Consider the following 27,518-nt stretch of genomic DNA (forward strand, 5'->3'; position numbering starts at 1 on the left):
GCTTTAGAAACTTAAAGGAAACGAGAACATCTGTTAGCAGCAATGCTGGTGAAATAATTAAAATTAGTCAAACTAAAAACATTAGCGAAGGAAATTCTGTCTCATAGTAATAGTAGTAAAAGACACTTTACATAAAAAAATATGTTTTTCCAAATGTGGAATATTGCTTAAAACGAAAAGACATTGATAGTTATTCAAAATGATGCAAGTATGTGTATTGAAATCCTATTGGACACAAATCATAACCCGTTTTAGTTCTGAAGTCAGTTGAAGACAGGATGTTGTTGTGATGTTGTTGTTTGTTTGTTTGTTTGTTTACCTGCGATTGACGATCGTGCGCTTGCGTCTCTCCCGATTTCTCGGCCTTCGGGCGTAAAAGTGCAACTTTGTCCCTTCCTCGCGTGACTCTCTCGAGCTCGGGTCGCTGCTGATGCGGTTAAAGATTAAAATCTCCGGCACAGGATCATCTCCGCCCTCTGCTGCCATCTGGCGGCAGACGCCGGCGACGATTCAAAGGCGAGCGAGTTAGTCGGCGTTTTCTAACCCCGGTTTCCGCTTTTCTCCCACGCGCGATCTGTTTTGTTTGCGTGTGCCCGGCCATTCTCTTGGCGACCACTTGAGGGCGTCCCCCGCCTCTCGCCAGCTCACTCTTGATGTTCCCTGTGAACGAAACACCGACTTCATCCCTTGCTGGTGTCTCTTTGCTATTTAGAAGCCCAGCGGACCAAATGGCAGCTCCTTTGCATCTTGATCCATCTAAAAGCGAAGTAGGCAGGATTTGTTTCTCGAGAACACGTCAAAACAATCGTTCCATACGGGCTTTATTTCAAAGGGACATCGTGTCTCTTCCTCACGTAACATCTTATTGGAATCAATTATTACATCATCTGGACTGGAAAAGAATCTGGATCTTACCAACTAGATATATGATTAACAACAAAATAAAAGAAGTATCTTTTAAGTTAATTCATCAAATTTATCCTTCCAAAATATTTATTTTACAGCGTTTTTTTTTTTTTTGATACTGATTGCTCTTTCTGTTCAAACTGCCCTGAAGATAATTTTCACTTATTTTGGTCTCCAATAATTTCTGGAAAGATGTTTGTCTTTTTATTTCTACTTTTATTGACAACAGTTTTACTCTTTGTTTTGAAAATATACTGTTTGGTTTCACGTCTTTTACCTCGTCTAAAAACAGACACTATTATATGATCAATCTTATAATTTTACTAGCTAAGTTTCATATTCATAAATGTAGGTGTATAAATAAAAATCCTTGTTTTATTTTCTTTCAAAATGAAACTAGACAGTATATTCATACCATTAAGAATTCTTTGAACGCTAAAGCCATTAAAACGGTAAATTTGTGTAGTTTATTTCATGTTTTTCTGTAGAATGTAATCTTGTCTTTGACCCCCCTGGGAAATTGTCTTCTGCGTTGAATTGTATTGTTCTGTTTAATGTTCAATAAAGGAAAAAAAAAAAACAACTTCATCCCTTTGCGCAGATGTCAGTGAAGGCACCGTTCAGGTCATTGCTTGCAATTCAAACTTTTCCTTGAAGTTTTCGTTCCATACGTTCGTGTAATAGTTTAGTCGTGTTATTTTTTTTTTTTTTTTCTGACTTGCCTTGAAAAACGGTTGCTGTTAAAGTGCAAAACGCATTACGGCCACCGTAAAATATATTTCTTGAATTGGAACGTTGACGAGAACGTCGGAATAAGAAGCCTCCATTTCCGGTTTCCGCCTTTTTTTTTTAAGCGTTTACCACGGAAGTAGATTTGTGCCACCAGGATTTGAATTTGAAATGTAACGTTGTAGCGCCGAGGGAAAGGAGTCGCAGGGCCGAGTGTTGAACACGGGAGCAAACCTCGTTTTAACGCAGACATCGACGGAGTGAATCCACGCTCACACCGGAAGTGTAACCCCCTATGGCGTCCCGTGCGAAACTTCGTAACCCAACTCGAGGTCCCGTGGGTGAATTATGTAAACCACCGCAATCTTCAATAGTTGCATTTCAGTGTAACTTTTCACTGTTAAAAATTCAACTGGCTACAATTCGCTGTCCGAAATTCAACCGGCGACAATTCGCGGTCTAAAATTCACCGTCTGTGCCACCGGACGGGGTTACTTCAGGTCAGAACCGAACAGGCAGCCAATCCTGTTATGCTTTCTTATGATGTGACGTCACGTGACTAACAAAGCCTAACTGCGATTGGTTGGTGGCACAGATGGTGAATTTTATTCATGTCCTATTTCACTTAACATTTCAAATTCAAATCCCGGTGGCAGTTATCTACTTCCATATTTTCAATTTTTTTTTTGTGTGTGTTTCTGCTATTGTTTCCGTGTTTTCACTTTTGTTTTGGTATTTGCTGTTTTGTTTAAGCGTTGTCACTTTTGTTTTGGTATTTCCGCTTTTGTTGACGTGTTGTCGCTTTTGTTTTGGTATGTCCGCTTTTGTTGACGTGTTGTCGCTTTTGTTTTGGTATTTCCGGTTTTGTTTAAGCGTTGTCACTTTTGTTTTGGTATTTCCGCTTTTGTTGACGTGTTGTCGCTTTTGTTTTGGTATGTCCGGTTTTGTTAAAGTGTTATCGCTTTTGTTTTGGTATTTCCGGTTTTGTTTAAGCGTTGTCACTTTTGTTTTGGTATTTCCGCTTTTGTTGACGTGTTGTCGCTTTTGTTTTGGTATTTGCTGTTTTGTTTAAGCGTTGTCACTTTTGTTTTGGTATTTCCGCTTTTGTTGACGTGTTGTCGCTTTTGTTTTGGTATGTCCGCTTTTGTTGACGTGTTGTCGCTTTTGTTTTGGTATTTCCGCTTTTGTTTAAGCGTTGTCACTTTTGTTTTGGTATTTCCGCTTTTGTTGACGTGTTGTCGCTTTTGTTTTGGTATTTCCGGTTTTGTTTAAGCGTTTTCGCTTTTGTTTAAGCGTTTTCGCTTTTGTTTTTGCGTTTTGCACTTTACAGGTTGAAGGTTCCGTTCCGTAGGTTCGTGTTACAGTTTGGTGGTGGTTTGGTCTGGCAGGCCTTGAAAGCACTGCCAACTTCTTTTCAAGTTGTTTGGTGGCGCTTGAACGCACCTGCGATCCCAACGCAGCCCAACCAAACGTGCGAGTTCAATGACCCTTGAACTTCATAAATATTATATATTATAATTCTATTATATATATATATATATGATTAAATGTGATGTTATTTACCAACGATTAAATGTGATGTTATTTACCGTCTGTAAAATGATTGAATTAGCCATAATGATGTATATATATATATATATATATATATTCTCCATAATTCCCCGCGGTACGGTCCCATTTTCCCACCCACGAGCAAGGCATCACCTCGACGGACCCCCGTTCGGGTCCTCCGATCCTCGGAGGCAAGGCGGCCGTCTCCTCATGTGCATGTTTGTCGGAGGGGCCCTCGAACGCGCCTCCCCTCCTCTCCCAGTTTTTGACGCAAGGCCCTTGAACGTCACCCCGTGCGATGGTCCAGATGCTTGGGCGGCCGCTTGTCACACAGCCCTTGAACGCGGCCCGGCGCGGGTGCTCGAGGTCGGCGGCCGCCGGCCTCGCAAGCGTGTCGTGCGGCCGCGAACTGTTTGACGTCGGCGCTCGCAAAAGTTGTCCGGCACGGCCTGACGTCACAGGGACACTTTTGGGAAGTAAGTCGGAAGCTGACTTTTTTTTTTTTTTTTTAAATTCTCGTTTGATCTATTTTTATTGTTTGGGGGAGGTGCGGAGACTTTTCCATCGCAACGGTTTGTTGTGCGTAAGTTTTTTTTTTGTTTTTTTTGGGACTTATTTTTTGACACAGCCAAAGAAATTGGGTTCGTCTTCCGTTATATCATTTTTTGGACGTATCGGCTAAACGTCTCATCGTCTCTTTTGTCGAGAAATTAGCATAAACAAGACCCGCTTCCGTCTTTTATGATTCGGTTTTGTCAAATTTATGTCAGCGGGACGCCACTTTTATCCGTGCCTGTTTTGTTTTTCCCAAGTTTGGCCTCGAAAATGGACACAAACCTCCCTTTTGCTACATAAACAGAGTCACTCGGTCACGTGTGGTCCGTGAACGCACCGTCAACCACTTCCAGTTTCATAAATTCGATGCAGTCTTGAGGTTGCGTTCAGTGAACTCGTCTTTGAACGCATCGCCAACTATTTACATAATCTTCGGCCCGGTCGTTCCATCCCATGTGACAAGGCGGTACGTGAAGGCACCACCAGTGATTTCCTCCACTCAACTTCCATCCATTTTCTTTGCCGCTTATCCTCACGAGGGCTGTGGGGAGTGCTGGAGCCCATCACCCTGAACTGGTCGCCAGCCAATTGCAGGGCACATGGAGGCAAACCGCTGCATTCACGATCACACCTATGTCCAATGAATGTTGCGTGTTTTTGGTATGTGAGAGGAAACTGGAGTGCCCACCCGTTGAAAACCCACGCAGGCGGGTTTGGCATCGAACCCGGGACCTCAGAGCTGTGAGGCCAACGCTTCACCAGCTGCCCCACCGTGCCGCCCCACTCAACTTTGTTGACGTTAAATAAAATGCAGTTTGGTCCCATGTTATCCGATGGTACCCGAATGCACCACCTTCCTTTTTACAGATCTGTGGGTTTCAAACTGGGGGGTGCGTTCCCTAAAGGGGCCCCGGCATTGTGACAGTGGCAGTCGCGTAACTAATCATGAACACTTTTGATTATTATTATTATGTTACACCCAGGAGACGGAGCTCACTTTACTAAATAACTGCAGGAGTTCAAGAAAAATGTTGATGTTTTTGTTTATTCTGGGTGGCCCGGTCAACTTGCCGTGTAATATTTCAACCGTAAAAGTGAATCACTGCAGTGAATATCTGAGTTATGTTTCTTGTTCACATTTTTATTGATTCCAAAGGAATGTTAGCAAGCTTGGCGTATGCGCACTGAAAAAAAATGTGTGTTTGTGGGGTGGCTGAAAATTATATCATCTCCAAAAAGGGGGCCACTGCAAAAACTGTTTAGATGCAGTCAATCGGTCACGGTTGTTAAGACGGTCTTTCAACTCACCGCCAACTGCGGACGTTAGCCCACGCCCACTCGGCCGTTTCCATTTCACAAGATGGTGCTTGAAAGCACCGCCAACCTGTCACATTCAACGAAACGCAGCTAGTTACCAGGCGGTCCTTGAACGCACCGCCGACTGTTCACAATAGCATTAGCAAGACAGTCGTTCACTCAAATTTGATGAGGTGGTCATTGAATGCACCACTAAGGACTGTGTTTAAATAAGTCCCGTAAGGGTTGGGGGGAGGATGAGAAGCAGTCATGTGACTTTGCTCTCCACAGGAAAATCAACAGCCAACCACTCCTTTAGAAGCCAGCACCGCCCTTTGAATCGTTATCTCCTGCCAGACCCCCCCCCCCTTTTTTTTTTTTTTTTTGATTTCTACATATTACGGATTTGTCTTCCGGTAGAGTGTTTTTTTTTTTTTTGTTTTTTTTTTTCAAAGGTCCCTCTGGCCGCCGTCTTGACTGCGCGTGACTCGCATTAGCTCCGAACCGCTAGCTCGGTCACGCGGCCCGCAAGGGGTTCTCTGTTTTGGTCGCAAAAAAGGCCGCACGACGCCCGAGCGTCGGTTCGGCGTCTGATTTCGCGGCCTCGTGTTTGCGACAGAAGCGCGAGGATGGTGGTGGCTTACGAGGGCCAGTCGTTCGCCGCCCTGCGGAAGCAGTGTCGGAAGAACGGCCTCCTGTTCGAGGACCCGCTGTTCCCCGCCACGGACCAGTCGCTCTTCTACCAGCGCAACCGCATCGGCAACGTCATCTGGAAGCGACCGCAGGTAAGCGCTCCGTTTGCCGGGCGACGCTCGGTCCTGTCTTGATTTGGTTTTTCGCGCGCAGGAGCTGTGCCAGGACCCGCACCTGTTCGTGGACGGCCTGAGCGCCCACGACCTGCACCAGGGCCAGCTGGGAAACTGTTGGTTCGTGGCGGCCTGCTCCAGCCTGGCGTCGCGGGACGGACTGTGGCAGAAGGTCAGCCCCTCCCTCCCGCTCGCTCGCGTCGAAGGCGTGGCAACGATTGTAGCGTCATCAAATCAGACAAATGTGAGATCTTGATCCGAGATCACGGGCCGGTTCCCTTGGACCTGATTCAAATGGTAAAATTGGATACGGTTCAGTCCGGCCCTATTATGGATGAATAAGAACTTGAGAATTTACTGTCGGATGTTAGCGAGACGGCACGTTGGTTCAGCTGGTAAAGCGTTGGCCTCACAGTTCGGAGGACTCGGGTTCAATCCCGGCCCCGCCTGTGTGGATTTTGCATGTCCTTCTCGTGCTTGCGTGGCTTTTCTCCGGGTGGTCACTCCGGTTTCCTCGCACACCCCAAAAACATGCAACATTAATTGGACACTCTAAATAGCCCCGAGGTGTGATTTGTATCGATGTGCCCTGCGATTGGCTGGCGACGATACCAGGGTGTTCCTGCCCGGTGACAGCTGGGATAGGCTCCGGCACTCCCCGCGACTCTCGTGAGGATAAGCGGCGAAAGAAAATGGATGGATGTGAACACTCTAAATTGCCTGTAGGTGTGTTTGTCTCTATGTGCCCTGCGATTGGCTGGCGACCAGTTCAGGGTGTGCCCCGCCTCCTGCCCGTTGACGGCTGGGATAGGCTCCGGCACTTCCCGTGACCCTTGTGAGGACAAGCGGCAAAGAAAATGGATGGATGAGACATTATCAGATTGATGAAACTAATGTAGTAATTAAATAATTATAGCACAAGTAAATTAATCATTCAATAATTATAGCCTGTGTGAGATAGACATAATTAAATTACAGTATTGTTTGGTTAATTGAGATAATAAAAACAAAATCAATTGTGGGATGATTAATTAGGCAGAGAATGAAAAAGATATTAAAAATAAAATGTAGCATTGGATGAGAGATGATCTAATAATGGTAGTGTGAGTGAATTGGGCAATAATAAAAATAATACAGCCTAAATAAATGACATTTATTTTTTCAAGTCAAAGGTTATTAAAAATAAAGTGTAGCTTGATTCATTGGGGCATCCAATACTTTTGGTGCGATTAGACAGACATTATTAAATCAGCACAGCACGATTAAATGGGATGTTATTTACTATCTGTGATATGATTGAATTAGCCATAATGAAATATGTATAGCAATGTTAAATTTGGCTTGACTACATAATTACAGCAGGATTAAGACGTCACTCAAACACGCAAAGATGGCATGATTACATAAAACTTCACTTGTGGGAGCGTGATCACATCATCACTGATTCAATGTGACATTAATAAAAATATGAAATCATTTTGCATTTCTAGCAAGACCTCATTGAAAAACAAATGACCCAAATTTCTGGCCTATAAACTGCGACTTTTTTCACTTTTTTCAACCCTGCGGTTTATGCGGCGATGCGGCTAATTTGTGCATTTTTTTTTTTCTAACGGCCACACGGGGGCGCTCAAGGGGAAATGGTTAGATTTAGAGTGGTGGAATACGTGTGCTGAGGAAGTGACTTGTACCGGTGCGGCCCTGCTAGCGCTGTGCTAGCGTGTGACTGTCGTGTCTCAGTGATTTTTACTGGTACTGGTATGTTATTTTTTTTTAAGCGGCCCTGTTAGCGCGCTAGCGTCAGCGCGGCGGCGCTTGCCTTGAGCTCTCCGTGTGCCGTCGTTGTCAATATATCGTGTTTCAATGCGGGTTTCAATCCGGGCACTTGCGGCTTATACACAGGTGCGGCTTATGTATGTACCAAATGGTATTTCCTTTACAAATGTGCCGGGTGAGGCTTATGATCAGGTGCGCTCTGTCGGCCGAGAATTACGGTAGATACAATTCAACGGCGTGATTAAATGGAATACAATAAAATAAAGCGTAATGAATTCAGCTGTGAAAAAGAACGAGAAGACAAAGCGAAAAGGAAGATTTTATTTGCACACGTCGTCGCTTCGCCCACACGAGCGTCAGCGGCGGGCGGCGACGGCCAGCGAGCATCGCAGCTCGGCCGGCCGGGCGCCGTCCTCGAAGGCCAACAGGAAGTACATGACCTTGCGGACCTCGGCCAGCGCGGCGATCCTCTCGCCCAGCTCCTGCACGTCGGCCTCCATCCGCCGCGCCGGCGCGCCCTCGGGGTCCTCGGCGCCGCGCCAGAATGCGCCGACGGGCTCCAGCAGCTGGCGCGACATCAGGTGGGTGAGGTCGGGCGTCCAGTGCTGCGAGATGCCCGTGACGGTGACCCGCCCGCGCCCGCCCAGGGTCACGTCCCAGCGGCGGAAGCGCAGGTCGCGCTCCCGGAAGTCCAGCCGGTAGACGGCCTCGTGGGGCAGCAGCAGACGCTCGCCGTCCTCGCGCTTGCGGCCCGAGCGCTGAAGCGACGACACCCGCAGGCGCATCTTCTGAGGGAGCCAACCGCGGACAGGCGGACGCGTCACGACAACCCAAAGATCCCGTTCCCGAACACGCTATGTTGACGGTGGTTGAGGAGTTCCCGTCACGCAGGAGCAGTGCTTTGCTGCCGTTTTGCGGCACGTCTTTGCCGAGGAACTACGTTGGGATTAGTTGAGGACCTTTAGTCACGCGAAAGCCGTGTTTTGGGACCATTTTGCGGCACGTCTTTGCCGAGGAACTATGTCGGAGTTAGTTGAGGAGCTTTCCTCACGCAAAAGCAGTGCTTTGCTGCCGTTTTGCGGCACGTCTTTGCCGAGGAACTACGTTGGAATTAGTTGAGGACCTTTAGTCACGCGAAAGCCGTGTTTTGGGACCATTTTGCGGCACGTCTTTGCCGAGGAACTATGTCGGAGTTAGTTGAGGAGCTTTCCTCACGCAAAAGCAGTGCTTTGCTGCCGTTTTCCGGCACGTCTTTGCAGAGGAACTATGTCGGAGTTCGTTGAGGAGCTTTACTCACGCAAAAGCAGTGCTTTTCTGCTGAGGAACTCTTTTTGAAGCTAGTTAAGGGGCTTTGTTTCCAGAAGAAAAAAAAGTTGCACTTTGTCACCATCTCGTGCCATTCAAAAACGGTTGAGGAGCTTCATTTCGACACAAGTAGCGCTTTGACGCATCCCATGGCAACATGGTGCCAAGGAACTGAGTTGAAAGTAGTTTAACGACTTCATTAAGACGAAGGTAGTACTTCACTGCAATCTTGGTGCTAAGTAACTATTTTCAGGTGTGTTAAGGCACTTATTTTGAACAAAAGTAGGAACTTTGTTGATGTGATTTGATGAGCTTCATTTCGACCAATGTTGTGTTCTGCCAGCATCCTGGTACCAGCAAACTATGTTATAGTGAAGTGAGGAGATTCAAGCAGTCTTTTGCTGACTTTTGACGAAATTAGCGCTTTTACTGCCATCGTGTAAGATGTTGATCTCAAGGAACTATTTTGAAGTGAGTGGAGGCGCTCCGCTGGCGCAAAGCTAGCATTTTACTGCAGTCTAGTGGCATCTGTCGGCAATTTAAATTTTTTTTTTTTTTTGGGGGGGGTGCATCAATTATAGTTTGGGCTGCGAAAAGCTTTCAAGTAAATGGAAAATTGTTCATGTTACTAAAAAGTTATATAATTATGATTAATAAAATCCACGACACTATTAAAGAGTCCGAAAGTAATCCGACAAACAACAAAAACTTGAACGAGCGATGGAAAAGCTCCGCACGTTCGTGCTCCCGCGAGACGCTTCCTCGACTGAGCGCGTGGACGGTGTTGCAACATCATTTCATTTTTCCGCAATTATGACACGTTAAACGTGCGCCTCTCACCTCGGTCAGCGCCGCGTCCTCCTGAAATTGCAGCTCCACCTCGCCGGACGTCGCTTCCGTCTGCTCCATGGCCGGCCCGGGCGGATGCTGTGAAGCGTCGGCGTCGGACTCTCCGCTTTTTGTTTGTCTCTCACGAGCCCCCCCACCCCCCCCCCCCTCCTTTCGCCGCTTTAGCCCCTCCCACTTTTTCCATTCCACGCACGCACGCCGGCCCGCAGGCGACGCCGCATCGATCGAGCCGCACGTCGTTTGCGCAGAGGTCGCACGGCACCAATGATGTAACTTTTCGATCGCGATGATAACCCGAATTAAAATTGATATAATTTGGGGTGAAGGCGTAGAAAGGAGGAGGAAAGAGTCATCTGTGTGTGTATATGTGGTTGCCAGGCAACCGCAGGGGCCTATGACGTACAGCGGGGAACTCTGGGAGCCTCGTGACGGCTCCTTGGGGTGCCTCTGCTCGCCGGCTCGCTTCCGTCTCGCTTGATGTCAATCAGCGCCCGTGCGCTCTGGCGAACCCGTCCGCGTGTCGCCATGCGAAAGGATTTTGCCGCCCACCGGCGGAAAACATCCATCCATTTTCTTTTGCCGCTTATCCTCAACGAGGGTCGCAAGCCTGTCCCGGATGTCCACGGGCAGGAGGTGGCGGGAGGAAACCGGAGTGCCCACCCGGAGGAAACCCACGCAGGCACGGGGGAGAACGTGCAAACTCCACACAGGAGGGGCCGGGATTTGAACCCGGGTCCTCAGAACTGTGAGGCCAACTGATCCACCGTGCCGCCCTCACCGGGATACACTTAACTGTAAATTTGGGGTGAACCTTTTCCCTGAAAAATTCATATTTGCAATTGGGGGAGTTAGATCGGTGTAATATATGTGCAGAGGAAGTGACTTATACCGGTGCGGCCTTGCTAGCGCTGTGCTAGCTCGAGCTCCAAATTTTGTGGCTGTGAATCTTTTCCCTGAAAAATTCATATTTGCAGTTTTTTCTTGCTCAGTCCAAAGCCATGTCTAATATAGAAATAATGCTTTGGCGCCACCCCGCGGCGTCTTCGGAGATCGATTGCATGATTGCATAAAACTTCAATTGCAGGATTATCACGTGATTCAATGTGAGATTTGAAACGTGAAATCATTTTGCAATTCTCACACGACCTCATTGAAAAACAAATGTACCGTAATTTGCGGCCTCTAAACCGCGACTTTTTGCAACCCTGCAGTTTTTGCGGCGATGCGGCTAATTTGTGCGTTTATTCTAACGGCCACAGGGCGGCGCTCAAGGGGAAAATGTTAGTTAGAGCAGTGTAATATATGTGCAGAGGAAGTGACTTTTACCGGTCCGGCCCTGCTGGCTGGCGCAGTGCGAGCTCTTGCTCCAATTTTTTTTTTTTTTTTTTTTTTTTTGGGGGTGGGGGGGGGGGTGAATCTTTTCCCTGAAAAATTCATATTTACAGTTTTTTTTCTTGCTCAGTCCAGAGCCATGTCTAATATAAAAACAATGCTTTGGCGCCACCCTGTTCCGTCTTTGGAGGAGCTAAACTTGCCTCATACAGAAGCGGTTTTCTCTTGACCTCTGAACCGGACTTTGTTTTGCGGTTCAATCAGCAAACGTTCTAAAACCGGACAGCCTCTAATGTGTTGAAATATGAACTCAACTTTGATTTCATCCAGTCTTAAAAATGACAAATATGGATTTGCTCGATTGGACAGGAGTCTCTTGTTTTTTTTTGACCTGTGTTAATCTTAATTGTCAAATCCACACGCGGGAAGTCCCAAAGACTCACCGGTGACCCGTCTCGTGGCTTCTGGCGCAGGTGATTCCCGACTGGCAAGACCAGGAGTGGAACAAGGACCGGCCCGCGTCGTACGCCGGCATCTTCCACTTCCGCTTCTGGAGGTTCGGCGAGTGGTCGGACGTTGTGATCGACGACCGGCTGCCCACCCTCAACGGCAAGCTGGTCTACTGCCACTCCAACAACACCAGCGAGTTCTGGAGCGCCCTGGTGGAGAAGGCCTACGCCAAGTACGCAGCCCGACGCCCGCTAATGGACCGAAACCGTGACGAACCCAGTCCGGTTGTCGTCACAGGACGTGCGGCTGCTACGAGGCGCTGAACGGCGGCAACACGGCCGACGCGCTGGTGGACTTCACGGGCGGCGTGTCGCAGACCATATGCCTGAGCGAGAGCGGCGCCAAGACCAGCATGGAGAAGCAGGCCGAGCTGTTCAGGAGAGTCCTCAAGGTGCACGAGAGAGGAGGACTCATCAGCTCCTCCATGGAGGTCAGCATACTTTTCTGTTTTTGTGGTTCAGGAAGTTGGGAACTGAAGCTCGATTGGCGCTGCAAAATCTGTGAATAAGGAGTGACTGCGTGTTTTGAGGGTCGGTTGCAAAGACAAAAGCTTCCCAAAAATCTGCAAATAAGTTAAAGAAACCACTGGGGAATCGGGATTTGAAAATCGGTCTCGGAACGTAAGCCGAGCTTCCCCGCCGTAACCGTCGCGACGGCCCGCAGGCGAGCGGCGCGGCGGAGATGGAGGCCCGCCTGCCCAACGGCCTGGTCAAAGGTCACGCCTACGCCGTCACGGACGTGCGCCGCATACGCCTGGGTCACGGCCTGCTGGCCTTCTTCCGATCCCACAAACTGGAAATGATCCGGCTGAGGAACCCGTGGGGCCGCAGCGAGTGGTCCGGACCCTGGAGCGACAGGTGAGAAGCGTCTTCCAGCGGATGTCCTGAAAAGGTGACTTTTGAGGGATTTGAACGAGTGACCCGGGATCAACTCGCGTCTGGATATCATTTAAGACGATCAAAAGTCTTTGACGCGCTTCAAAGATCCATTCATCTTCCGCCGCTTATCCGAGTTTGGGGTGGCGGGGTCAGAACCTTCTGCAGGGAAGCCCGGACTTACCCCTCCCCAGCCACTTCATCCAGCTCCTCCGAGGGCATCCCCGGGGTGGTCCCCTTGGTCCGAAGTAGTATCCTGACTTAGTACTGTACAGTGAAGAAAATAAGTATTTGAACACCCTGCTATATTGCAAGTTCTCCCACTTGGAAATCGTGGAGGGGGTCTGAAATTTTCATCGTAGGTGCATGTCCACTGCGAGAAAGATCATCTCAAAAGCAAAATCCAGAAATCACAGCGATTTATTGGGTGATACAGCTGCAAATAAGTATTTGAACACCTGAGAAAATCGCTGTTAATATTTGGTACAGTAGCCTCTGTTTGCAATTACAGAGGTCGAACGTTTCTTGTAGTTTTGCGCACACTGCGGGAGGGATTTTGGCCCACTCCTCCCTCCACGCAAATCTTCTCTAGAATCAGACAGGTTTCTGGACTATCGCTGAGAAACACGGAGTTTCAGCTCCCTCCAAAGATTTCCTATTGGGTTTAGGTCTGGAGACTGGTTAGGCCACACCAGAACCTTGATACTCGTTGGTTTTCCTGGCTGTGTGCTTCGGGTCATTGTCGTGTTGAAAGAGGTTGTTCCCCAAAATCTCACAATACACGGCCGCGGTCATCCTCTCCTTAATAATACACTGCAGCCGTCCCAACCCATGTGCAGAAAAACACCCCCAAAGCATGATGCTCGCACCCCCATGTTTCACAGTAGGGACGGTGTTCTTGGCATGGAACTCATCATTCGTCTTAGTGGAATTATGAGCAAAAAGTTCCATTTTGGTCTCATCTGACCACAAAACCTTCTCCCATGACTCCTCCATGATGTGTGGGAGAACTTGCAATGTAGCAAGGGTGTTCAAATACTTATTTTCTTTCACTGTAGCTTGCCCTAAGGCGGGACTCGAGGGCAAGCGCCCCGGTCGGGTTGTTTTCAAAATAAAACTCCTGCCTGGGATGCATGTCGGATATTTGACTGCTCCCAAAAGACCAAAATGTCTTCAGACTTAAATCATCGGTAACCCCGAAAATCCCCTTGACGGCGCCATCTCACGAACCAATCGCGAACCCCGTCAGTTACCACCCCCCCCCCCCGCCCCCCACGTGTCCCGTGACCCGTAAGTCCACCTAAACTCGCCGTGGTCTGCTCCCAGTTCCGAAGAATGGAAAAAGGTCAGCAGCAGCGAGCGCGAGAAGATCGGCGTCATCGTGCAGAACGACGGCGAGTTCTGGTGAGCTCGGCTGCGACCTCGACCCCCCTCCCCGGCCCGGGGGCGGGGGGGGGGGGGGGGCGCCCTCCTCCATGTCGTCTTTTTTTTTTTTTTTTTTGCCGCAGGATGACGTTCAGCGACTTCGTGTCCAACTTCACGCACATCATCCTGCTGCGCTTGATCAACACGTCTTACCTGAGCGTGCACAAGACCTGGGAGGAGGTGGTGCTGCGCGGGTCCTGGAGTCGCCATGACAACGTGCTGAAGAACCGGGCCGGCGGCTGCGTCAACCACAAGCAGACCTTCCTCCAGAACCCTCAGGTGCGCCCGACTTTTACATCCCGGGCTACGATTCCCGACCGCATTGGCGGGCCTTATCGTTTGTACAACGAATCCCTGATGCAAATATCGAAATTTTGAGAGTTATGGATGCATTTTTTTTTTTTTTATTACGTAGTTAGTACTCATCTACAGGAGTCCGAACATTTTCCATCCCTGCCGAAAATGTATTCAAGTGCATTTTTCATGCACGGTGGATCAGCTGGTAAACTGTTGGCCTCGCGGTTCTGAGGTCCCGGGTTCGATCCCGGCCCCGCCCGAGTGGAGTTTGCAAGTTCCCCCCGTGCCTGCGTGGCTTTTCTCCGGGTGGGCACTCCGGTTTCCTCCCACATCCCAAAACCACGCGACATTCATTGGACACTTTAAATTGCCCGTAGGTGTGATTGGTCGTGAGTGCGGATGCTTGTCTCGATGTGGCCTGCGATTGGCTGGCGACCGGTTCAGGGTGTGCCCCGCCTCCTCCCCGTTGACAGCTGGGATAGGCTCCAGCGATCCCCGCGCCCCTCGTGAGGATGAGCGGCAAAGAAAATGCATTGATGGCATTTTTCAACGGGCGGGCGTGGATGAGCGTCTCGCCCAGCTCCTCTGTAAAATTCGGGTGTAGTGACAAAGAGGCGCCAGCAGATGGCGCCACCGCACCTGCACCACTTTTAAGTAGAAGTTAAAGATTAGGTGGCGATTCTCGGCTTGTTATGTAAATTATGAGGGGGAAAATTGCCGGCACGTGGGAAGTCGAACAAGTTTAGGCGCCTATAAACCGTAATTTCCGGCCTATAAACCGCGACTTTTTTCACACACTTTGAATCTGGCGGATGAAATATGTATAGCAATCTGAAATTTGACTCGACCACATAATTACAGCAGGATTAAGACATCAAACACTCAAACATGGCATGATTCCATAAAACTTCACTAGTGGGAACATGATGAAATCATTCCCGCGTGATTAAATGCGAGATGAAAAATATGAACTCATTTTGCATTTCTAGCACGACCTAAAAACAAAACAACAAAAACCAATGTAGCGTAATTTCCGGCCTATAAACTGCGAGTTTTTTCACACGGTTTCAACCGCGCGGTTTGTGCGGTGACGCGGCTAATTCGTGCATTTTTTTCTAACGGCCGCAAGGGGGCACTCAAGCGGAAAAAATGAGAGTGAGACCGGTGGAATATATGCGCCGAGGAAGTGACTTTTACCTGTTAGCGCTGCGCTAGCGTGTTCCTGACGTGTCTCAGTGATTTTTACCGATGTTTGTTTTTTTTTTGTTGTTTTTTTTTAACCGACCCTGTTAGCACGGCGTTAGCGTTAGCGTGGCGTTGCTAGTGTTAAACTCTCTCGTTTAGCATCTTTCTTTATAAAAATATTTATGTGTATATATTCTCGTGTTTCAATGTGGCGCGTTTCCTGGAAATGTAAATAATTGACTTTATTTCTATTTTGACATAATTTCTCTGTCCTGCTTTGTCAAAAAGCAAGAAATATTTGCATCAAAGCCAGCGTTAGTTTCCACCTGGACTCGGTCTGAAGACGAGCGGTTTGGGTGTGTCCCTAAAACCGTCGATAATTTTCATCAAAGTTTTGATCAGTGGACGTACGAGGACGGCGGCATGTGTGTCCCTCTTTTCTCCAGCTGTAAAAACAACTATTGTGAATTCCCTGGCAGCCATTTTTGCATGAGTGATCCCACTGTAGATACTTTTATTTTGAAAATACACATTCACTGTTGAAACGGACGGAAAGACCCTCCCGGAAAAAAATTCCGTCGTCAGCGGCTCACTGTGGGGAAAACGTCTCTGTGCCCGTCATTCTCCCGAGTTTTCAACTTGCAGTACATCTTCGACGTGACGAAGAGCGAGGACGAGGCGCTGGTGTGCTTGCAGCAGAAGGACCGGCGAGCCTGCCTGAGGCAGGGACGCGGCGAGAACCTGGCCATCGGCTTCGAGATCCACAGGGTCAGCCTCCGGATCGCGTCGGACCGCTAGCTCGCGCCCGGCCTTTGCCGCGCTCCTAACGTGTCCTACTAGTGACAGCGAGGCTTTCGCGTCCACGCCGACTTGAGGCGCACTCGTAAAACGACACTATTTTATGAGTAGTGGGACAACTATGTGTTACTAAAGCAACAAAAACTCATAGTGGGCTGCTAGTGCCTCGCACCGACCCCCTAGTTGATCCCGTTGGTACTGCAAGTGCCAAACGGTTTGGTTTAGTAGTCCAAACAACTTTACTTGATTTAAAATATACTTTAAATACAACCGCAGCTGAAACTGAGTTCTAGGAATCAAAGTTAAGATCATAAAAGTTTTGACGTACTATTAGGCCGTGGGGGAACGTTTCCAATAAGACCAGACTGATAAGTTCCACCCATGCGCCGAATATATCAATTTTTTTTTCATTGTTGACGTTTTTCTCCACAGGTGGAGGTGAACCGCAAGTACCGGATGCACGCCCCCCAGCAGAAGGTGGCCGCCAGCCCCTACAGCAACGCCAGGTCTGCGCGCAAACGGCGTTTCATACATATGCAACTAGACCGCCGTGTCCTTGGATGCTTTTTTTTTTTTTTTTTTGTTCTCACGAGAAAAATGATTCAGCTGGTGTATCAACTGCGGATCTAGTAGAATAATTTTGACTTCGCAAGTTTAACAGTACATTTCGGCACGCTAGTGGGGCAACTTTGCATACTTGCAGGACAGCTACATGCTACCAGTGAGGGATATGTGTATCCATTACCAGTGGAGTCCATCAGGGGTCAACGTCGGGTCCCACATTATTCAAGTTATGTTAATTTTCTGTGTAATAGATAAAACAGCGCCACGGTGGCTCAGCTGGAAAGCGTTGGCCTCACTGTTCTGAGGAACAGCCTGTGTGGAGTTTGCATGTTTTCCCTGTGCCTGCGTGGCTTTTCTCCGGGAACTCGGATTTCCCCCCCAAAAACATGCAACATGAATTGGACACTCTAAATTGCCCGTAGGTGTGATTGTGAGTGCGGCGGTTTGCCTCGATGTGCCCTGCGATTGGCTGGCAACCAGTTCAGGGCTGCCCCGTTGACAGCTGGGATAGGCTCCAGCACTCCCTATGATCCTTGTGAGGATAAGCGGCTCAGGGATGGATGGATAAGACAGTCTTAAATTCACAAATCAGCAAATGGAAGTCATTGATTTAATATCAATAAAATACCTTTAAATGTACGTGCCATGCGATAGTCTGGCAAACAGTGTACCCCGCCTCCTGCCCGAAGATAGCCGGAATAGGATCCAGCAATGCAGCGACCCTTGTGAGGATAAGCAGCTTGGTAAATGAATGGATGGATGTAAACAAAACAATTATTTGCCTATTTGAGTTACATTTTGCAGACTAAAATTCAACGAGTCGGGGTGAAAAATGAATACAGTGACCACAATCCGTTCCAGAAAACGGTTTGAGAAGTGATTTGTTCGAAAACCGAATCGATGTTTCCCATTACAATGAATGGAAAAAGAAATAATGGGTTCCAGGCCTAAAACATTTGTCTTTTTAAAGTATTTTTTTTTTTTTTTTTTTAGCTTTTCCTGATCATAAACTGCATTTGTTTGTTGTACAAAGTAAAAACCGACATGACGCGTCACTTCACATTGTCTACGGTGCATCTCTAAGCTACTAGTGAAAAGCAAGCTGCAGTAGTCAACTGCATTCGACTAATGCTATCGGTGACTTTATAAAAGCGCACTAGTGTAACATTTAATGCTTTCCTAGTTGTACTGGTTGCACATAGAAGTCAACAAGTGCAAAGTTTTGCCTCACTAGAACTGGAGTTGTCCTACTAGTGTCCAGAAATGTTAGACCATGGTGGAAACAAAAGCTACTAGCGCGACAGTCACTCTAGTATTGTCCTGAGTTGTCTCACTAGTACGCCAAGCTGTAAGTCAGTGATACCGATGAAATGCTCAAGTAGCTTTCTACAGATCGGCGTTCCTGCGCGTGGACCTGAAAGAGGGCCGCTACATCGTCCTGCCGACGACCTACGACCCCAACCTGGAGGGAGAATTCCTGCTGCGCGTTTTCACCGACGTGCCGTCGCACTGCAGGTTTCTGACATTTCAGACATTTTGGATTTGTCGAGAGCGACCCCGGGTCGGGTGCAATCCGTCACGGCGGCGAGGCGCCTCGACGACTTCTTATGCTGTGACGATGCCGCACTTCTTGCTCAGTGCTGCCGGGCATTTTGTGGCACAGCGCGGTACTACACCGAAGGGGGGCGTAACCCGAAATCGAGACTCGCCCGAGTGCCGTTCAGAAAAAAGCGCGATGCGTTCGGGGCTGGCGCGCGGGGACGTTGACGTTGTTGCGTTGCGGTGTACACGCAGGGAGCTGCACCTGGATCTGCCCCCCCGGACCTGCTGGACCACCTTGTTCGGCTTCCCGTCGCTGATCACTCAAGTGCACGTCATCCAGGCCCAGGCGCTCGGGGGTACGCCCGCCCCGCCCGGCGGCCATTTTTGTATTCGCCGTTTTTTGTTTCGCAAGGGTTTGACGTCGCGCTGTCGCGCGCAGGCTACAACGCGTACGTGATCATCCGCTGCGAAGGGCGCACGGTTCGCTCGCCGGTCCACAGCGGCACCCGCAGTCCCGCCTTCGACATCAAGGGGGTGTTCTACAGGAAGGAGGGCAGCGAGCCCATCAACATCAAGGTAGGCGTACGCGACGCGCCCGCGCGATTTCCAAAGCGTTGACGGCGTGCTCGCGGCTCAGGTGTTCAACTGCAACCGGCTGTCGGACTCCTTCCTGGGCGAGATGATGCTGTCCACCGAGTCGGGCGACATCAACCAGACGCTGCACCTGCGCGCCCAAAGCGGGCGCCGAGACGAGCTCGCCGGCACCCTGGCCGTCTCCGTGGTGACGAGCGCCGTCCTCACCAGCATCTGAGACGGCAAAAACTTTTCTTTTATTTCTTTTTTTAATTATTATTTGCTTCCACTTTTTTTCAATTTCGGGCGTTTATTTCACTCTTCAAAGTTAATTTAGTACATTTTTATGCCACTCATTTTTATCTTTTGTTTGTTTGTTTTTTGTATTGACATTTTTTCTTTTATTATTTCACATTTTGTTCATATCAATTTTTTTGTATCACTTTTTATTCCTTTCATTTTTACATCCTTTTTATGGTTATTAAATATATTTTTAAAATTTTCATCTCACCTGTTTTCATTCTATTTCTTCTGCTTTACACATTTTTAATTTTGTTTTTTTCAATTTATTTTTCTTTTTTAAATTCATTTCAGCTTTAAATTGTATTTCAATTTTTGTTTTGTACTGTCGGTTTAAACTCATTTCATTTCATCAAATTTTTTTGTAATATTGAATTTTGTTTTGTGTGATGACATTTATTCTTTTTATCTTTGTCCATTTATTGTATTTCATTACATGTTAGTGTTAATTCTGATTTAGTTCCAATTTACTTATTATTTCAACTTGCATATTTTATTTCATCCCATTTTGTTTTTGAAAACAATTTCAAAAAAATATTTTTCTGTTCTAGTTTTGTTTTACTTTTTACTTTATCAATAAACTTGCCTTCATTAATTTTTGTCCCCTTTCATTTCCATTGGATGCATTCCATTCTTTGTTTTTAATATAATTTTTTTTTTGTTTTTATTTGGAATAAAAACTTGCATAGAAACCCCAACTGTCAATTTCTCTTCCAGGCCGAATTTCATTCCAGCGTTCCAAGTAGCCCGTCCGTGGACTTTTCTTTCAAGCGGTGACTCCACCCATCAATCATCTGTCTCGGCTCTGGTTGGTTGCCGCTGATTTGTCGTTAGCGCAGTCGCTGGCGTGTGCTGTCAAGGCAGAAATGTGACGACGATTTGAAATGTTGCAAAACGCAGCAAATATTTTGCACTTTGATGATGTCATCGATGCGTTTTATGCTATGCCAACCTTATTACTTTATTATTACTATTACTCACGTTGCAGTTTTTATTCTTTGTGGCTACTTTACGACGCCTTCAACGGAATTCATTTTGCATATGTTCAAAAGTCATTCACACATTTGAAAACAAATCAGCTATTTTTTAATCTGTTTAAAACATTTTGTTTTTATATACACTTTTACAAGATATATTCAACGCGTAATTAACCGATTACACGATTCAGAGTCATTTTCAGCCGGTTTGCTACCCATGATGAACTTTTGTATATCGTTTATTACTAAGTCACGACATGACAAATTCATAACTATGTTATTACCATATGAAACTCGCTTCAATCGGAAATCATTTTCTACCTGTGAATTATGTCTAATGTGTAATTGTGTGTGTAATTTATCCCGCAATGCATTATTAGGATGCAAGCTGTGGACATGTTTAGAAGACTCTGAGGGTCCACTTGTGCTGCCCCTCCGGTGGAAGGCGACCACTCACTGGCGTCAAACTCGGGGCCCGGGGGCCAGATCTGGCACGCCACGTGACTTCATGTGGCCCGCGTTGGCGACTCACGTGTATCACGTTCCGTGATTCTGTTCAAATCTGTGCCAAAATTTCAAATCGACACACCATAAATGGTAATGTTGAGATATTGGAAGCATCTTTGTGCCGTAGTTGATTTCTGATCGCGAAAATAGTTCCTAAAATTCAAAATTCGGATCCACTTGAGTGAACTGAAGAGAATTCCTCTGCTGCGGGTAAAAGTGCGAGCAGCTCGGACATTCTATTGGGGACCAACTTTTCCAGAAAAGGTCACAAAAGTCTCAAATCTGAAGCCCTCCAAGTAAGAACGAGACAAATGGAGTCGGCGGCCTGATTTACGCAAGCGAACGTGCGTCATGCACTCCTCGTAGAGTGTGACCTTTGCCCTCTCTCGCTTAATCATTCAGCCGGCGAAGACGCCAGAAGCCAGCGAAGACGTCGCCGGCGGCCTGCGGACTCCTGCGAGATGTCTCTGCACGCGGTTCTGGCCCGCATCAGGGAGGCGTCCACGCGGTGAGTCCGCCGGGAAATACGCCGTCCCCTGAACCCCCACCCCCACCCCCCGTGACCTCTGACCTGAGAGCGGCTCGCGACGGCAGGCGTCTGTTCCGGACCTTGGCGCTGGGTCAGGTCCTGGCGGCGCTGGTGTGCGGCACGGCGCTGACGTCGCAGTATCTGAGCTCCGTGTACCACGTGGACGCGCCGATGCTCCAGAGCGTCCTGCACTACGCGCTGCTCGGCGCCGCCTACACGCCGGCGCTGCTCTGCAGGACAGGTGACGCGCGCACATGCAGACGCGCGCGGGCGGGCGTTAGCCTTAACCTCTGAACCTCCTCTTTCTTCCCTCGCGAACGTCGGAGGTTCCGACAGCGTTTTCCGGGCGGGCCGCGGGCGCTGGCTGCAGTACGCGCTGGTGGGCCTGGCGGACGTGGAGGCCAACTACGCCGTGGTGGCGGCGTACCGCTACACGACGCTGACCAGCGTGCAGGTGACGCACGAAGAAATCCGCGTGCTCAATTTAGCATAATTTCCGGCCTCCAAGCTGCAACTTTTTTTCACGCTTTCAACCTCGCGGTTTATACGGTGATGCGGCGCTAGCGTTAGCGCACCTGGTTATAAGCCTCGGTACGCAGAAAGAGCTTAACACTAACGCTAGCGCCGTGCTAACACTAGCACACCTGGTTATAAGCCTCAGTGCACAGAAAGAGTTTAACGCTAACGCCACACAAACGCTATCGCCGTGCTAATGCTAGCACACGTGTTTATAAGCCTCGGTACACAGAGTTTAGCGTGGCGCTAGCGTTAAACCAAGTCCTAAACCAAAACGTCAGCGATACGTGTTTGTGCTGTACTGTATATGATCGTGCGTAAGTTCCACTCATCCGTATTCAAATTGTCATTCGGGTTGAAGTGTGTGACGAGAGAGACAAATTACCAAATTTCCGGCCTGTAAACCGCGAGTTTTTTCACATGCTTTCAACCCTGCGGTTTATGCGGTGATGCGCCTAATTTGTGCATTTTTTTTCCTAACGGCCGCAAGGGGGCACTCGAGCGGAAAAGGTAAGAGTGACGCCAGTGGAATATATGTGCCGAGGAAGTGACTTTTACCGGTCCGGCCCTGCTCGCGCTGCGGTAGCGTGTTACTGCCGTGTCTTTGTGATTGTTACCAGTATGTTTTTTTTAAATCGGCCCTGCTAGCACGGCGCTAGCGTTAGTGCGGCACAACTTTAGCATTAGCGTTAGCATGGTGTGCCGTCTTTTTAAATATCCCGTGTTTCAATGTGGGTTTCAATGGGGGCAAGGCATATATATATATATGTACACCAAATATTATTTCCTTTACAAATGTACTGGGTGAGGCTTATAACTAGGTGCACTCTGAAGGCCCGGAATTACGGTAAAATGTGGCCCGCGACACAAATGAGTTTTACACCCCTGGGTTAGGGTGCCAAACTAGGATTAGGGTTTCAAGATGTATGTTAGTGCGCTGCTAGTGTTAGCATTAGCGTGGCGCTAGCGTCAGCACGGCATTGTGTTAGTGCGGCGCTAGCGTTAGTACCGTACAAGCGTTAGCATTAGCGTGGGGGGTGCTAGCGTTAGCACTGCATTGCATTAGTGCGGCGCTGGTGTTAGCATTAGCATGGCGGCGCCAACATTAAATTCTCTGTCCCGTCTTTTTTTGTAAATATGTCGCGTTTCAATGTGGCCAATTGCGGCTTTTACACAGCTGCGGCTTTGTATGTATGTACCAAATGGTATTTCCTTTACAAATGTATCGGGTGAGGCCGGGAATTACGGTAGAAAGTCTTAAATTTTCCTCGTTGTAGCTTCTGGACTGCTTCGTGATCCCGGTGGTGATGTTCCTGTCCTGGTGGCTCCTGAAGACGCGGTACCGTCCCGTCCACTTCGCGGCAGTCGGCGTCTGCCTGCTGGGAGTCGGCGCCATGGTGGGCGCCGACCTGCTGGCCGGGCGGGACCAGGGCTCCGGTGAAATTACGACTTTCCTCCGGCGCGGGCCACAAATGACGCTGAATCCTCAAAGAAGAACATTTCACGCAGTCACTCCACACATACACACTCTCACACTTACTAAAATTCTTAACTCACAGCAAAAAAAAAAAAAATTTACACATGATAAAAACTTGCACGCTCACCCGTAAAATTTGCACAAAAATGTAAAAAAGTATTGAAAAGAGCTGTCCCGCTCACAGAAACTCCATTTCACCCCAAAAAATTCTCACACATGCCATAAAAGCTCTCATGCGTGACAAAAAAGAAATCTCACACTGACCTAAAAATCTCATCCTGAAAAATTAAAAATATAAAATAAAAAAATTCGGACTAAAATCACAAACGCACGCACACACCAAAAAAAAAAAAAAATAATTAATTTCACTCCCCCCAAAAAAATCTCACACTTACCCAAAACAATTCTCACTCATACCATAAAAGCTCTCATGCTCGAAAAAAAAATCTCACACTGATCTAAAAATCTCATCCTGAAAAATAAAAAAATTCTGACTAAAATCATAAGCACACACACACACCCAAAAAAATCAATTTCACCCCCCCTCAAAAAAATCTCACACATACCCCAAAAAATTCTCACACGTACCATAAAAGCTCTCATGCATGACAAAAAAGAAATCTCACACTGACCTAAAAATCTCATCCTGAAAAATTAAAAAATAAAATAAAAAAATTCGGACTAAAATCACAAACGCACGCACACACACACAAAAAAAAAAAAAAATCAATTTCACCCCCCCTCAAAAAAATCTCACACTTACCCAAAACAATTCTCACTCATACCATAAAAGCTCTCATGCTCGAAAAAAAAATCTCACACTGATCTAAAAATCTCATCCTGAAAAATAAAAAAATTCTGACTAAAATCATAAGCACACACACACGCGCACACACACACACCAAAAAAATCAATTTCACCCCCCCTCAAAAAAATCTCACACATACCCCAAAAAATTCTCACACGTACCATAAAAGCTCTCATGCATGACAAAAAAAATCTCACACACTGACCTAAAAATCTCATCCTGAAAAATTAAAAAATAAAATAAAAAAATTCAGACTAAAATCACAAACGCACGCACACACCAAAAAAAAAAATCAATTTCACTTCCCCCAAAAAAATCTCACACTTACCCAAAACAATTCTCACTCATACCATAAAAGCTCTCATGCTCGACAAAAAAAATCTCATCCTTGAAAAATAAAAAATCTGACTAAAATCACAAACGCACACACACACACACACACACACACACCAAAAAGAATCAATTTCACCCCCCCAAAAAAATCTCACACATACCTAAAAAAATTCTCACTCATACCATAAAAGCTCTCATGCATGACAAAAAAAATCTCAGACTTTAGGTGTCTCATAATCTAATCCTCAAAAAAAAAAAAAAAAGACTAAAATCACATACGCACACCCACACCCAAAAAAAAAAAAATCAATTTTACCCCCTCCCCCCCCCCAAAAAAAAAAAAAAACATTCACACCAAAATCAAAAAATGAAAAATGTTCTCACACACTGAATTTTATTTTTAATTTTTTTTTGCCAGCAGGTTTTTGTCGAGTAAAACAAAACATTTTGTGTGTGAGAACAATTATTTTTTTTTTTTGGGGTGGGGGCATCTGTGCTGGTTTTTGACTTCTGTCTTGCGCGCAGCCTCCGACGTCCTCCTGGGCGACGGCCTGGTTCTCCTCAGCGCCGCCCTCTACGGCGTGTCCAACGTGTGGCAGGAGTACGCCGTCAAGAACCGAAGCCGCCTGGAGTTCCTCGGCATGCTGGGACTCTTCGGGAGCGTCATAAGCACCGCGCAAATGTAAGACTCCGCCAATTTGCGACGCCGGTCAGCGTGGACCTCTGTAGTTGCAAGTCCGAGTCCGGACGCAGACGCAGTACTGGACGCTTGGTCTCCTTGACTCGCCTGCCGTCAGGTTGGTCCTGGAGCTTCGGCAGGTCTCCGCCATCCGGTGGAGATGGCAAGCGGGTCAGTGTCGCGCCGCGGCAGCTTCGCTGGGCTCGGGTTCGGGTTCGGGTGGGAACCTCTGGCACCTGTGTTGCGCTCAGCGCTGCTGTTGGGGGTCTTCGCCTGCTGCATGCTGGCCTTGTACAGCCTGATGCCCGTCGTGGTCAAGGAGAGCAGCGCCGCCGCCGTCAACCTGTCCATGATGACCGCCGACGTCTTCAGCGTCTTCTGCGGGGTCTTCATCTTCCGCTACGACGTGAGTAGCCGACGCCCAAACCCGGGTTTGGAACCCTGCCCGTACTTTGAAATGCTCACCCCCTTGATTTGAATCCATAGTCCTGGTTTAGAACCCGATGCCTACTTTGAAACCGTGTCAATCCACGATCGACGCCGCTTATCCTGTTTAGGGTGGCGGGGTGCTGACTTCGGGCGAAATGCGGACGACACTCTGAACCAGTCGCCAGTCGGTCACACGGCACAGAAACCAAAACACGAGATGTTTACGAAGACGGTACAGAGAGTTTAATGCTAGCACCACTGCGCTAATGCTAGCGCCCCCACGCTAACGCTGGCGCTGTGCTAACGCTTGCGCCTCACTAATGCAACGCAGTGCTAACGCTAGCGCCGTGCTAATGCTAGCGCTAGCACCGCACTAACATTCATCTTGAAACCCTTATCCTAGTTTGACACCCTAACCCAGGGGCGTCAAACTCATTTTTGTCACGGGCCACATTTGTGAAGGAAATAATATTTGGTATACATATATGCCGCAGCTGTGTAAAAGCAAGTGCCCACATTGAAACGCGGGATATTTACAAAGACGGCACACAGAGCTAGCACCACCATGCTCACGTTAATGCTAAAGTAGTGCCGTGCTAGCAGGGCCGAATTACGATACGCCGCAGCTGTGTAAACGCTGCAAGTACCCACATTGAAACAGGAGCTATTTACAAAGACGCTACGTTTGACGCTGCGCTGATGCAACGCCGTGCTAATGCAATACCATGCTAACACTAGTGCCGCCGCGCTAATGCTAACACTGGTGCTCTGCTAATGCAGGTCCACGCTAGCGCCGCCAGGCTAACACTAGCGCCGCGGTGACGCTGCACTAATGCAATGCCGCGCTAATGCTAGCGCTGCACTAATGCAACACCGCACTAATGCAGCGCCACGCTAACGCCGCCGGGCTAACACTAGCGCTGCGCTGAGCTGATGCAATGACGTGCTAATGCTAACGCTGCACTAATGCAACACCGCGTGAATGCAACACTGCACTAACGTTAGCTCTGCGCTAACAGAGTCGGTTAAAATAAAAAATACATACCGGTAAAAATGACTGAGACACAGCAGTAAAACGCTAGCGCAGCGCTAACGGGGCCGAACCAGTAAAAGTCACGTAGACAGCGGTCTCACTCTAAACATTCCGCTCAAGCACCTTGCAGCCATTGGAAAAAAATGCCCAAATTAGCTGCATCACCGCGTAAACCGCAGGGTTGAAAGTGTGTGAAAAAAGTCGCGGCTCATAGGCTGAAATTACGGTAAAAATCTTTGACTGCCTCATTATATTTTCATATGAAATTTATGAACTAGTTTTGTAATCAGAAATCAAGAACAATGGGATTTTCAACCATTGTTGTTTTGTCACACACACAAAAAAAAATGCTTGTAATATCGCAATGTTATTATTTATATGATGGGACAAAGTGAAATTTTGATACAGATTTTAATTTAAATCATGGAAGTTGATGCAGATGAGTTGTCTGCGATGGCCACATAAAATCACGCGGCGATCCAGAGCTGGCCCCTGGGGCTTGAGTTTAACACCTGGGTAGTATTTTGCCACTTCGCAGTCGTACCCGGCTCCTGCCTGGTGACAGCTGGGATTGGCTCCAGCACTCCCCGCGACCCTCGTGAGGATAAGCGGCTAGGAAGACCGATTTGAAACCAGACTCTGAAGGCCTTCCCTGTCCCGTCTCAGTTCTCAGTTCTGTACGTGGTGTCGCTGGCGCTCATCTTGGTCGGCTTCGTCACCTTCAACGCCGTACCCGCGCCCGCGCCCGCCGTCGAGCCCCCCCCGTCGACCGAGGAGGCCGACGCACCCAAACAGGAAGTGGCGTCCGAGTCGCAGGAAGCGCAGCAGAGGAAGAACACTTGTGTTGTTGACTCCACTCCATTATGAAACCTCCAAGATGTTTGGGGATTTTTATTATTATTTTTTAAACCTTAACATTTGCATGAAACACAAATTTGAAAGTATAACAATCTTTTGTTATGAGGGGGGCGGGGTTTAATAGAGCAATAAGTTCTTATAATATCACTACCCCTGGAAACGTAATCATAATTTTAAGTTATAAATTCTCTGTTGATT

The 27,518-nt window shown here is 47.7% G+C and overlaps 4 protein-coding genes across 14 annotated transcripts in view; 2 read left to right on the forward strand and 2 right to left on the reverse strand.

Moving 5' to 3' along the window:
- Positions 1–3,478, reverse strand: part of myo7aa (myosin VIIAa) — a 47,679-nt gene extending 44,201 nt beyond the window's left edge. For 2 of the 3 annotated variants that reach the window (XM_061828482.1, XM_061828478.1), the window contains exons 1-3: positions 1,870–2,385; positions 545–660; positions 320–424 (exon numbers count right to left, since the gene is read on the reverse strand). The gene's annotated coding sequence lies outside the window, so the exon portion shown is untranslated. Of the gene's footprint in view, positions 1–319; positions 425–544; positions 661–1,869; positions 2,386–3,339 lie in introns of those variants that run through there. The other variant, XM_061828479.1, reaches the window with a different exon arrangement.
- A 27-nt stretch (positions 3,479–3,505) lies between these two features.
- LOC133505342 (calpain-5-like) lies at positions 3,506–19,769 on the forward strand. Of its 7 annotated transcripts, none has more exons than XM_061828508.1 (14): positions 3,506–3,662; positions 5,657–5,822; positions 5,884–6,015; positions 11,579–11,787; positions 11,853–12,045; positions 12,279–12,472; positions 13,817–13,894; positions 13,999–14,194; positions 16,043–16,165; positions 16,628–16,701; positions 18,152–18,274; positions 18,554–18,657; positions 18,741–18,877; positions 18,939–19,769. In XM_061828508.1, exons 2-14 carry the CDS (start codon positions 5,667–5,669, stop codon positions 19,110–19,112), a joined length of 1,893 nt encoding a protein of 630 aa, XP_061684492.1. In that variant the 5' UTR covers positions 3,506–3,662; positions 5,657–5,666; the 3' UTR covers positions 19,113–19,769. The 7 variants fall into 7 exon arrangements, with proteins under 7 accessions (XP_061684492.1, XP_061684496.1, XP_061684493.1 ...); XM_061828512.1 differs by having other exon boundaries at positions 3,512–3,662; positions 5,660–5,822; XM_061828509.1 differs by having other exon boundaries at positions 3,653–3,769.
- LOC133505361 (olfactory marker protein-like) lies at positions 7,976–9,833 on the reverse strand. Its single transcript, XM_061828547.1, has 2 exons — positions 9,765–9,833; positions 7,976–8,407 (listed from the first exon to the last, which is right to left on the reverse strand). Exons 1-2 carry the CDS (start codon positions 9,831–9,833, stop codon positions 7,976–7,978), a joined length of 501 nt encoding a protein of 166 aa, XP_061684531.1.
- A 110-nt stretch (positions 19,770–19,879) lies between the features above and the next one.
- Positions 19,880–27,456, forward strand: LOC133505352 (solute carrier family 35 member F2-like). 3 transcript variants are annotated; one of them, XR_009796225.1, is made up of 9 exons: positions 19,880–21,166; positions 21,253–21,428; positions 21,514–21,641; positions 22,981–23,140; positions 24,847–25,003; positions 25,119–25,171; positions 25,252–25,406; positions 25,558–25,661; positions 27,129–27,266. XR_009796225.1 is itself a non-coding variant. In XM_061828531.1 (8 exons), exons 1-8 carry the CDS (start codon positions 21,120–21,122, stop codon positions 27,327–27,329), a joined length of 1,077 nt encoding a protein of 358 aa, XP_061684515.1. In that variant the 5' UTR covers positions 19,880–21,119; the 3' UTR covers positions 27,330–27,456. The 3 variants fall into 3 exon arrangements, 2 of the variants coding, with proteins under 2 accessions (XP_061684515.1, XP_061684516.1); XM_061828531.1 differs by lacking the exon at positions 25,558–25,661 and having other exon boundaries at positions 27,129–27,456; XM_061828532.1 differs by lacking the exon at positions 27,129–27,266 and having other exon boundaries at positions 25,487–25,620.
- The last annotated feature ends 62 nt before the right edge of the window (positions 27,457–27,518 follow it).

This window comes from Syngnathoides biaculeatus, chromosome 8, assembly GCF_019802595.1.
Source record: "Syngnathoides biaculeatus isolate LvHL_M chromosome 8, ASM1980259v1, whole genome shotgun sequence".
NCBI lineage: Eukaryota > Metazoa > Chordata > Actinopteri > Syngnathiformes > Syngnathidae > Syngnathoides > Syngnathoides biaculeatus.

Coding starts and splice junctions, on each gene's coding strand:
- LOC133505342 (XM_061828508.1), top strand. CDS start 5,667: ATGGTGGTGGCTTACGAGGGCCAGTCGTTCGCCGCCCTGCGGAAGCAG. Junction 6,016..11,578: donor GGGACGGACTGTGGCAGAAG/GTCAGCCCCTCC, acceptor CTTCTGGCGCAG/GTGATTCCCGACTGGCAAGA. Junction 11,788..11,852: donor GTGGAGAAGGCCTACGCCAA/GTACGCAGCCCG, acceptor TTGTCGTCACAG/GACGTGCGGCTGCTACGAGG.
- LOC133505352 (XM_061828531.1), top strand. CDS start 21,120: ATGTCTCTGCACGCGGTTCTGGCCCGCATCAGGGAGGCGTCCACGCG. Junction 21,429..21,513: donor GGCGCTGCTCTGCAGGACAG/GTGACGCGCGCA, acceptor CGAACGTCGGAG/GTTCCGACAGCGTTTTCCGG. Junction 25,004..25,118: donor GTCATAAGCACCGCGCAAAT/GTAAGACTCCGC, acceptor GCCTGCCGTCAG/GTTGGTCCTGGAGCTTCGGC.
- LOC133505361 (XM_061828547.1), bottom strand. CDS start 9,833: ATGGAGCAGACGGAAGCGACGTCCGGCGAGGTGGAGCTGCAATTTCAG. Junction 8,408..9,764: donor AGGACGCGGCGCTGACCGAG/GTGAGAGGCGCA, acceptor TGGCTCCCTCAG/AAGATGCGCCTGCGGGTGTC.